General features: G+C 45.0%; 1 protein-coding gene across 1 annotated transcript; it reads right to left on the reverse strand.

Annotated features, from left to right (window-relative positions):
* Positions 1-675: 675 nt before the first annotated feature.
* PDIK1L (PDLIM1 interacting kinase 1 like) lies at positions 676-6297 on the reverse strand. The gene is made up of 3 exons (XM_035120711.2): positions 6186-6297; positions 3216-3517; positions 676-1449 (listed from the first exon to the last, which is right to left on the reverse strand). The coding sequence occupies exons 2-3, from the start codon at positions 3498-3500 to the stop codon at positions 709-711; spliced, it is 1026 nt and encodes a 341-aa protein (XP_034976602.1). The 5' UTR covers positions 3501-3517; positions 6186-6297; the 3' UTR covers positions 676-708.
* Positions 6298-12356: the final 6059 nt, after the last annotated feature.

A 12356-nucleotide genomic window follows, 5' to 3' on the forward strand; every position in this document is an offset into this window, starting at 1 on the left:
GAGACAGATTTAGCACAGATTTAGTCTTTCTTTACCTAAAAAAAATGAACCTGAATGCTCAATGAACTAAGCAATGTGCCACCAGACTACCTATTGCAGCATTTCAAACTAAGAGATTTGCCCAACAGTAGTTTAGTGCTTGAACCAGAGGTTCCCTTTGCATCACATTTGTTTTATCATGTTTTGTGCCATCAACTTTTTTTTCTAAAAGAAAAAAGTGGAGAATATCTATGATGTGGAATTTACGGATGACCCAATTCAATATGAGACAATATAAATAATGGGGATATTTTCAAAAGATGGGGAAGTCAAGTCACTCATACAGACATAAATATATACATGCTTACTCTACAAAGTTGAATAATTTGCATTACCAGCATGCAAACCTTATCTTCAATGGGCATGTCAAATTCTGCAGTATGAAACTGGAATGTTTGAAATATTCCTAGAAAGCAATCACCTTCTAAAATGTCAAGTTTCCTGGTCATGTGGATAGCATTACAGCTGCAGCTTGGAAATATACACATATGATTGTGAAATAAGAACAGCCACCTTGAGCTTTGTTTACAAAAATCAAGAGAAATGCAATGGGGGGGGGGAATACTGAACCCTGACACCTTAAATTTTGGGTTAAGTCTGTTTTTTGCTTCCACAGAGTGCTGCCCTATTGTTAGATACAATCCTGACAAGTTCAAAGTACTACAGAGGTCACGTGTCCCAATTGCTGTCTTTAAAAGCAATTTTAACTAACCGGAGTTCCAACTCAAAAGCATCTGGGCGGTCCTGTGGATTAGCAGCAAGCATTTCCTTAATCAGCTGCTTCATACGAGCATTCATTGTCTTTTTCTTAACAGGAATGAGTAGCTCCATTTTTGGATTTTCCAACAATGCCTCTCCAACAGGTACAATCGCAGTCCCTTGTTTCACATAACTCCCCAACAGTTCTTTCTTGGTCTCTGTATCTATGAAAGTGATCCTTTCCAACATCGCCCAGATTATAATCCCTAATGCAAAGATGTCTGCTTTGGCAGTATAGTGACCTTCCCAAACTTCAGGAGCCATGTAGAAGTCTGTGCCACAAGCTGTAGAAAGAAAACATTTATTCACGTTCACTGGCTCTTCAGGGTTCTGTCCTGACGCTGAACAAACCTTACTCAGTCCAAAATCAGCTACTTTCAAAGTGGGTTCCAAGTCACTAGCATCCATCCTGGATTGAGAGATCAAGATGTTGTCAGGCTTGAGGTCACGGTGGATGATCTGGTTTTTGTGCAGAAAAGCCAGGGCACTGCTGAGTTGAAGCATAAAGCTAGTATTGGTCTTACGACTAGGCTTTCGAGACAGGAGATATTCATTCATATCACCTCCATCACAGAAATCCATCACAAACCAAAGGTAGTAGGCGCTTCTGGGATCAAAGGCAATTTCACCTTTCAAGGAGGTCTCTACAAGCTGTAATAAGAAAACATTTAAGGAATCTGTTCAGCAAGTAGGAGTCAAGTTAAGAAAGTAGCTGATGAAAAGGAATGCTAGAAACCTATTATCTTTTAATGCATGTATTATAAATACCCCTTTTGTGCTCATCCAATTTTCTTCTTTAAACAGTATTTTCAAAACACAATTGATGCTACCATACATTCAACCAACATTCTCCGTGGAAGCACAGACTTAATTCTAAACCATAGTAGTTTAGTACAAACTCATGAACTTCCAAACATGCAGACATATCATGGTTTGGAGCTGCTTATCTGCTTTTATTTTCTATCTGCTCAGCATTCCTTTCTACAGAGCAAGGGACTCTAGAGGTCTCAGCTGGAACCATGGCTTGTAAACCCACTTCAAGGCATGCTTTCCATTTCTGGCTTGCTGGCTGATTAAAGCAATAGTGTGAACCAACAAACATGACAACAAACCAGTTAAGTTTCCTTTGATATGGTTTGGTGTATTGTGTGAATGAAGCTACAGTATTCCATTATGAGTACTATTATGAGCACTACTGACTCTGGATTAATGGAATATGTATCTGGTGGGACACTGATACACACTTTCCCCTCCATCTGCATGAATGAATGCCGTCAGACTAACCTAACAGAACAATAAAAATGCACAACTACAAAAAATTAGAGGCCTTTGCTTTTGTTCTCAAAGTTATTTTTACTGCTTATTTTACTGCATGAAATGCAGGTTGCTGAGCAGCTGTTTTCATGATTTGCTTGACACAAAGATGGAACTATCTCGTTCTGCTGTCCTTTAAAGAAACTGTTTTTCCTTCTTTAGAATATCAAGTGGGAGGAAGGTGGTAAGAATTAACTGTAGAACATTGATTTAGCCTATAGAAAGACTTTAAAAATATGATTAATTTATTCTTTGACTGGCTTTTTATTTTTAATTTTGTTGTTATAGTGCTGTTAGACAACACAACTCTTTGGAAATAATGTAATATGCATTCAAGGCATGGAAAAATGTATTTCATTAGAGATGATTTGATCATAACATTGCCTAATAAAGTGATGAAGCGGTCAGATACAAAATTATTAAAAGGGTTATTAATGCTTCTTTTCCCAGAATGATCCCAATAGTACTTATTGCTATAATACCACTAACATTCCTGCCATGCAAAAATAATATTATTCAGTGTTGTGCTGGCACGGCTGTCATTTAAGACTGTTGGAAGACCTATTACTTTTGGACAGCGGGATAGTTTTGAGCTGTGGGAAAGTTTTTAATAGCAGTTTCCTATATCTCACTCCTCTTTCAAGCACAGCCAAAGTTTAGAAAAATCAGTTGTATTTACAATCTCATGTAGGTAAAGGTAAAGGACTCCTGGACGGTTAAGTCCTGTCAAACTAGACTATGGGGTGCAGAGGTCATCTCACTTCAGGCTAACGGAGCCAGGGTTTGTCAGCAGACAGCTTTCCAGGTCATGTGGCCAGCATGACTAAACCGCTTCTGGTGCAACGGGGCACCGCGATGAGTGAAATTCAATGACAGCTTTGCGTACAACTGTTTTGTGTGCTTTCACTGAAGTTTCTGCTTCAGGAAAACTGCTTTTATTAATGTTTCCAAAGTGTCTAACTGCAGAAAAACAGAAAAGCAAACACTCTTCTAAAGAACACTGTAGTATACACACTTCTGGCCTCTGTGTCTTTTGTTGCCCTTTCTGCTTCCCTTTACTTCTAACCCACTGTGTTTCTTCAACTACCTGCAACTTCATTTACCTGCAAATAAAGCGAAGAGCTGGAGCCGTGGGACATCTTCTGCACCATGCCATCTTTTTGCAAAACGCATTCCTCCAAGTGAATAACATTTGGGTGTTGGCTCTTGATGCTGCTAAGTGCCCAGAATTCACGCAGGGCAAGCTCTACATTTTCTGGAGCATGGCACCGAATCTTTTTCACCGCAACACGTGCAGATGTTTTCCTCACTACTGCTTCATACACCACACCATAGCTGCCACGACCAACCTCCCGTATTAGATCGTACTTTGGCTGGCTACTCACCATCTTCAAGGTCAAGGTATCTATAAGAACAAAAAGTCAAGCACAACTAATAAATTTCTGGCAGATCGATGTCCTATCACTGATTATGCCCCATCACTGCCATCCCAATGCTATAAATATACACTCTACCCCAATTATGGACCGCACTTCTCAGTTCAGTTCTGTGCTACTGTGTATTGTTGTGTGGTGGCTGTATCTATTTGTCCATGTAGTAATTTCAGACCACACATATTTTTCTTAGGAATATCTATATAACCCACCCCACTTCTAAACATCTGTTAGTATTTAAGACAGGAATTTGCACCAATCTTTTGTTATTTTAACTACAGACTGGCAGCTGTTCTTCAGCAGCAAACCATTTCAATACTGAAGATGAGCATATAAATATACAAGAAACTACAAAGCAGATTTTAACCAAAGACAGAACTCCCATATAGCATGAGACACATACCAAATGTTTTCTATGATGCCATGGTTTTGACAAGAGTAAATGGGTATGATCTTTGGGAAGGGGCATTTTAGTTTATACAGTAGGAGAAACAACTGTCAAAAGCATGTGGCAGGTACAAGATTGTTGACGAGGAGGTGCTTTATTAGATAATCTGTAGGTAATCCTTGGAAACCTTGGAAATCGACAATGATGATATCATGACAACCGTCAGGTGCCTAGAAGTTGGGTGCTCCTGCCCACCTGTCAAAGTTGACCTATGGGGCAGGGGGGGTGGTTCTGTTTCACCAGCATGTTCTCTGCAGGGAATATGTTAAAGCAGCACCCTGAAGGACTGAACTCTCTGCTCATCAGCTGATAGCAGTGTGTTCAATAATGTTCTCTGCAGGCATCTGCTTCCTCAGCACGTTCCCTGTGGGGATCGTGTTCAGCAGGACTGAGGACTGAACCTTGACCCCTTGCCTATGTCACCCAGTGATGTCAGCTGATTGAAAAGTGAGTATGGTTTGGGGGAAATGGCCTTATGGGCCAAACTAGACTCCCTGGAAGGCCGCGGTTGGCCTGTAGGCCAGAGGCTCCTAACCCCTGCTACAAAACACAGAATTCTGGGTCCACTGAATTACACATACCAATTTGGTTTTGCTCCAACTCTCTTAGCCCCCTATCAGCTAGACTTCTCCCTATCTTCATTCCCCAAGTGTCACTTTGTTTATATATACTAGACATTGCTGTGTATCACATCACTGTGAAAAGCAGCATACTTTTACAATTCACTGAAAGGCAGCTCTTCCATATACAGTAATTTAAATTGAGCATATCCCTGTTTTAACCAGTGAAATAATTCAGCAGAACAAGGTCAGGGTTCCATTCCTTTGATTAGTTATGCAGAAGGAGAACTGCAAGCAGTATATCTTACATCACTCTTTCCCAGCCTGGTGTCCTCCAGATATTTTGTACCACAGATCCCATCATCCATTTTGACTACTAGCCATGCTTGTTGGGGCTGACGGGGAGTTGGATGTCTGAAGCATCAGATTGGGAAGGCCAGCTTACACCATCCCTCCATAACCATTAAAAGATACAGGCACCCATATTTCTCTTGCAGAAGTTGGAAGATATACAGAGATGACACTGCAGCTCACCTGCAGCAGTCTGATTCTATTCAACAGGTTAGTGTGCACAGGACTAGATCCAGATTTAGCCAAGACTAATTCAAGCCCCCATAAACCTACTCTACTTATGACAAAGTCTGGATCCAACCCATATAACTGCAGCCTCCTTTGCCATGTCAGTGTTTTCAGTCAACCTGTAAATGGCACAAAATACTTGTTTGCAAAACACATTCTTCACACAGGCATAATGATAAGAAAATGAGGACTGCTTTAGGAGCGGATGGGTGCCCCTATATATATAAAATCACCTGGAGGGAAGCCTAGAAGGAAGGAAATAAAGACAGACAGCACGGGGCCTGGCCTGCTCTTGCACCTTTAACAGTCGCTTACTCCAGAGAAACCAGCAGGCAAAGCTTTCCAGCAGAATTATCACCAGGCAATAGCCGCAAAAGCAGCAGCTGATTAGGAGACAAAAGCAGCAACCCCCGCCCGATGCAAAAAAGTTGGTGACAGACCTACGGGGCTGACAGCCGGTGGCCAACCAGGGATACGACATAGCTGCCAAGTTTTCCCTTTTCTCGCGAGGAAGCCTATTCAGCATAAGGGAAAATCCCTTAAAAAAGGGGATAACTTGGCAGCTATGGGATACCACCGCCGCTAGACCTGCAGCACTGAGCAGGTGGCCGTGTTTACTTCCGTATCATTAAAAAAAAAAAAAGTTCACCTGCTGGTACCCCATCTCTCTTAAAGCGACAGAAGGCCAGGCTAGGACAGCTTGTTTCGGGCTCCCTCCCCGCCCAGCCCCTGGAAAGCCAACCCGGGTATTCGTCACGTAACGTGTGAACCGGCGCTCCGGACACGCGAACACCCGCAATTTCCCACGACCGCCTTCCCAAAACAACACGAAGGCGTGTGAAGGGAGCTATGAAGCCTGCCGGGCGTCGAGCTGCCTGCTCCGAGCGCCCAAGGCCAGGGACGCTAGCTCGGGGCTCCCTCGGGCCCAGGCCCCTGGGACGCCCGGGACTCTTGGCTCGGCCTCTAGGGCCTGACGCGGAGCGTCCTCGGAGCTCCGGGCGCTGCTCCCATGCCAGGACTCGGCGCCGAGGCCCGAATGTGTCAAACATTTACCTCAGAGGCGCTGCAGCGTTCTCTTCTCCTGGCCGCCATTATCATCGGGCTCCCTTCCCCCCTCCTGCCGCCGCCGCCGCCGCCGCCGCCGCCTTCGCTTCTCCCGGGTTCGCCGACACACCCCCTTCTGGGCCAGCTTGCGCAGGCGCGCACCCGCGCCAAGGACAGAACGCTTGCGCGCGCGCACAACCAGACAGACATGACAGGCCGACACCAAACTCACCGCCCCCTCTTTTGATTGGCTGCTGAAACGGAGAAAGGGGGCGGTCCGCCTCCTTTCCCTTCGCAACGCGGAGAGCGCGCGCGCCGCTTCTCATTGGCTGCTGAAGCCGCAGAGCCGGTGTTTCGAGCTCCGTTTCCCACCCTGCGCTGAGTTTGGGCAACCTTGGGTTGCTCGCGGAGCGAGAACGGCTCAAAGTCCGCTAGGGAGAGTTTGGAGGGGGGCGGTTTGAGGGGCGAGGGAGAGATTGCATGCACTGCGTGGAACGTTGCTACAAGCAAGCAGCATTCTTTGCTACGGGTTTTGTTTATTTATTTAATGCAGTATTATTTCCCGTGCTTTATTTGCGAGACGTTTTATTACGGCTGCTGCTATTAATTGCTCCTGCCTGATGCATTTGGAAAACCCTTCTTATACTATGATGATGATGATGATGATTAATGCGGATTGCTCCTGACTTTGACTAGCACGCTTCGTATATTCGGGATCGCGATGCGCAGCTCCGAGGAGCGCGCCGATGGGCTTGCGCGGCGGGCCTTGTACATTTGGCAAAGCTGGGGAGCGTTTGCTTAGTGCGCGGCTTGGGAACGGGCCTGGAGCATGAGAGCTCCCTGGTAGAGGACGGGAAGCGGCGGGGAGACGCACGCCGCTTGCCTTTGCGTGAGCGCAGCCGCCGCAAACCGCGTTAAAGCGTGCGGAGGAACGGCGGATTATGCACCGCTTTCGAGGCGGCTCCTACAGGCGATTGCGGAGAAGTGCACGGCGCCTGGTGAATAATGAAAGAGGTTGCGCAGAAATGGGGAGCCTATCTGCACGCACCGCCACCCCTTCCTCCCGCCACCGCCACCTCCCAAATTAGGTGCTGAGGCCTATTTGCAATGGTGCGCTATAAGCCACTTGTCACCGCTCTGCTCCCGGCTGCCTCCTACTTGCTGTCTTGCCCCCTGCAAAATACCTACCGTAGCTGTCACCCAGAAGTCTTGCTGCTGCATTCCCCGCTGGATTTTTGTGCATTTCTCATATTTATTTTTCTTCTTTCAATTAGATTCCTAGCCAATGTTTTCTTTTTGTTGTTGTTGCTGCTTAAAAAAAATTGGAATCTCTTATTTGTCTGCCTTTCTTAAAGAAAGGAAGAAGAGAGGAAAGAGTCAGCTGTCCTTATATAAACAGCTTTTGCAACTGAGGAAGCTTAGTGACACCTTTTGTTATCCCCCCTCTCCCCACCATGCCATGGGGACATGCTTCTGTGGCTGCTGCAGACACATGAAGGTTGCAATCTGATGGTAAGATCTTTCCCACCCCTCTCCTCCTGAGAATGGAGGGCTGTTGGTATCTTCCCTTAAAGGGACACCGTCTTCCCATTTTTCTCGTATTAAGGGAGAATGGAATCACTTTTATCTATATGGCATCTGGGGTGGGGGTGGGGGTCTGTGCTTCAGGGAGAGAGAAGATGAAGTGCAGCTTTGCAGAAGGACCTGCTGTGGATTAGAGGAGCTCACCTGTCAACTGCAGAAGGATCCGTACAGACCAGTACCTCCATTGAATTTCCACTGTAGAGCTGCTTGGGAGCAGCTCCACAATTCTTACTAGTAATATTAAGTGTGCAGCAGCTGTGAAGCAGGCAAATCTCATGCTAGGGATCATTAGGAAAGGAAATGGAAATAAAACTGCCAACAGCATAATGCCATTATACAAATCTATGGTGCGACTTCATTTCCAATACTTATGGTTGCCTCACCTCAAAAAAGAATTTGTAGAGCTGGAAAACACTCAGAAAAGGGCATCCCTTAGGCCCTTTTCAAAAAGGGATAGATTTTTAAAGGATTTAACCCCAAAGTTGTTGAGCTTTTTAAGGGTTTTATCCCGGGGCATATACTGCCACGGGGGGCCGGATTAAATTGACTGGCAGGCCGGACTAGGCCCCTGAAACGGACTTTGGACATGCCTGCCTTAGAGTGACTCCCCAATGAAGAAAGGTTGCAGCGTATTTAGTTTACAGAAAAGGTGAGTAAGAGGTGACATGTCAGATGTTTATAAAATTATGCATGTCATGGAGAAAGTGGATAGAGAAGTTTTTCTCATAATGTCGTGGACATCCATTGAAGCTGAATGCAAGAAGATTCAGAACAGATAAAAGCTGTTATGTAGTTAAACTATGGAACTGACTCCCACAAGAGGCAGCGTGGCCACTAACCTTTAGAAGAGGGTGAGACAAATTCATAGGGGAGGGTGTGATCAAAGTCTATAGCCGCCATGGCAATTCTCTGCCTCCAGTGTTGCAAGCAGCAATGCTTGTGAAAACCAGCTGTTGGAGACCACAGGAGGGGAGAGTGTGCTTGGGCTTGAATCCTGCTTGCTGGTTTCCCCACAGGCATCCAGTTGGCCACTGTAATAAGTTCTTAGTTCTAGCTAAGTTGGGAATGCAAAGCAGTCATGCTTGCTCGTTGAATCTCTGCAGGAGAAAGAGGCAGAGGTGAGCTCAAGAAGGAGAAAGTGCAGAAATGAGGGCAACAACCCTAAGAAATAACAGTCTAGCATTTTGGGAGAGGAGAGCGGTCAGCACAAATTAGGTCAGAAATGGAGGTTTCTCTGCCTGTTTTCTCCCCCTGCAAAGCTCCATTAGTCTTAAGCTGAGTTTGAATCCCAACATTCCAGTATGGGATGAGTGCCACAAAATCCCCATCCTTGGTCTAAAAGCGTGATGCAGCAGCATTGCTCTAGCTAAGCAGGTCTGGTTGGTCCTTGGACCACTTGGGAACTACAGTAGAATATAAATGTGATGGATGCATCTTTAAAAAAACTGCTCTATTAAAGCTTAGGTAGAAAAAGTATGAATTTTTGGCACTGTTTCTCAGCTCCCTTCATGCATACTATGGGGACAATACAGCTCTGCCCAAAAGGCTTATTAAAATAAAAACAAGGGAAGCGTTTCGAACATTCCAGCATCTAGAAACGGGCTTAATTATTACTTTTTGTCCATGATACACACTTACATGTTGGAAATGACATGTATCCTGCATGTATAAATGATCGTGTGAGATAATTACACACCTGCATTTTGCCATATGCTGTGCAGTGCTTGTTTCATGTTATATTTCATGCTGACAGGGCAATCCTATGCATGTCCGCTTAGAAATATGCCGTGTTAAGTTCAGTGGGACCTAGTCCTATGGAGTAAATTTATATGGGATGGGTTGGGATCCTGTGGCCCTCCAGATGTTGGACTACAGTTCTGTTCTAAGCAAAAATCTGCTCTTATTCCCTTATGGGGTACACAAGAGCCTTATTGGGTTCTCCATCGGTCGGAGAATATATAACAGAGGCCAACCAGAGAAGTTTGAGAAGCAAAGCCTTTATTTGCTGTTGCAACAGGGTCCTTCCCCTCACGCAGGAGAACAAGGAAGGAACCCAGAACAAAAGAGAACCTCCACTTTTATCAGTTTTCCCATCACCAAGAAACGCCCCCAATACATCATTCCTACATCACAGCTATGTAATCAATAACTCACAAAAAAGGAGGGTTCAAGGTAGAAATCTGAGCACTTTTGACACCTCTCCTAGTCCTCCTATCACCCCTCCCAGGTGTGAATTCCTAAACACAAAGAGAAATTAACATTTTCATAAGAGTTGATCACTGTCTTTTGTTCAGAGGAGTCTTCCATTGTGAATGAGATGCCATCGACAGGGAATTATGGCTCCCAAGTTGCTAGTCATGTGGAAATGTGCGCATATGCTGATCCTTAAGCCTTCCTTAAGGCAGGGTTGAGTCCAAGCGGGAGGGGTGCGGGTCTCTGGAGTGGAGCAGAGGCGAAGAAGGTGGTGTTGAGAGGGATTCTGGGTAACTGCAGCTGTCAGGTTCGGTCACCCCTCTCTGTTCATTAGTAATGGTGTTCTGCAACCCCCTTATAATTTTCTATAACAGTTCCCATCACCCCCACCTGACATGGCCAGTGGTCAGGGGTGATGGAACTGGAGTCCAACGACTTCTGGAGAGAGTGGTTTCCCGCTTCATATATAGGGTTACTGTCTAAGCCAGTGTGAGCACCGTGGGACTTAGGTGGTATCTACATTCCCATTTACTTTGCATCCAGTGTGCACTCCCACCCTGATTTGTGAGGCAGTGTACACATGGTGATAGGCTCTACCCTGTATCTATCCCATCATTTCTTATGGTATTCTGTGGTTTGTTTGGTAGTTTGAGTGCAACTCAGCTGGCGGAAGAGGGGCTTGCAGTGCTATTTTTCTATGGTGCCGGAACTCACCATGTACACCTCCCTTGTTCTCTTAGAATGGCCATGGCCAAGGCCTGAGTGCTGCCAGAACTGAGTTCCTATGTGTTCCCCCTGGGAAAAAGCCCTGGTCGGGGCATCCAGGTTCCCTAGACTATTTTACCGGTATATCTTGACTTCTGATGAGCTTTCCTCTTACCTTCGGTTGTTCAACTGATATGTCTTAGGTTGCACCCTGCTTTACAGATTCCTGCTCCTCTCGTACTTTTCTCTTGCACCTCAAGATAAGAGGTCACACTGGGACTGTCTTCTGAAAGAACAAAGCAGCCTGCATGATTGCATTGTTCTGCTACCGTATTGGCTAATAAGCTAAACTAGAACCAGAAACTTTCCTCTCCAAGTGTGCATTTCCTACAATAAAATGCTTTGTTGTTTTTCTTACCTATAAACAGTGCTTTTTTCAGGGGGCGCTCAAGGGTACTGAGACCTCTTTTTTTGTTCTTAAAAAGTGTGGCACTTCCTGAAACAACTTCATGCTGAGTACCAGCACCTATTTTTCTAGAAAAAAAGCATTGCCTACAAATACCGTGTATTCCGGTGTATAAGATGACTGGGCGTATAAGACGACCCCCCAACTTTTCCAGTTAAAATATAGAGTTTGGGATATACTCGCCGTATAAGAAATATGACCCGGCGTATAAGACGACCCCCAACTTTTGAGAAGGTTTTCCTGGGTTAAAAAATAGTCTTATACGCAGGAATATACAGTACCTCTGTGTGAGATTGCAACAGGTAAAACTCTGGGCCCTAACCACTCCTTTGACGCTGCCTCACCCCACAGACCAAATGGGTTCCAATAGGTACCGTAATTGGCAACCAAATCATCCAATATGTTGATGCACCCCCCCATCCAGTATTTTGATGTGTTTCCCCACAAAACCATCTTCGATTCAAATGGAGATAGAAGAACTACCTAGTTGTGTTTTAAGCTCATAACATGTACACAGCCTTACTTGCAGGTTAATACACGTTGCGCTGTGAATTACAGCCTTAGTAGAAACCTAGTGTTGTCACCAGCTAAGTTTTACTCAAAGTACAGTGGTGCCTCGCTAGACAAATTTAATTCGTTCCATGGGTCTTTTCTTATAACGAAAAATTCGTCTAGCGAATCCCATAGGAATGCATGGAAATTTTTTTTTTGAATTTTTTTTTGCCCATAGGAATGCATTAATTGAATTTCAATGCATTCCTATGGGAAATCGCTATTCGCTAGACAAATTTTTCATAAAACGAATTCGTCTAGCGAGGCAACCTCCGCTCGAAAAATCCTTTCGTTAAGCGGAAATTTCGTTAAGCAGGGCATTTGTTAAGCGAGGCACCACTGTATACTCATTGAAGTAATGGACCAAACTTAGTCGTGTCCATTAATTTCAATCTGCTGAGTAGGAGAACGTAGGATTGGGTACAACTCTAATATATAAAGTGGGTCTCAGTGGTTAGCCATTTGCTTATCCAATGGAACAGCACTCAGAGCCATTTTAGAATATGCAGATTTCAAAGTAATTCTGGACATGTCAGCAAGCTTCTCTTTCCTTGCCCCTTTGTAGATCCTCAAGAGGCACACACACAGCACTCAAAAATAGTCACAGCAGCTGTTAACAGAGTGCATGGTGGGAAGGGGAAAAACCAGGAGTGTTTGGGGGTTTGTGTGTCAGGAGGGGG

This window comes from Zootoca vivipara, chromosome 6, assembly GCF_963506605.1.
Source record: "Zootoca vivipara chromosome 6, rZooViv1.1, whole genome shotgun sequence".
NCBI classification, from domain to species: domain Eukaryota; kingdom Metazoa; phylum Chordata; class Lepidosauria; order Squamata; family Lacertidae; genus Zootoca; species Zootoca vivipara.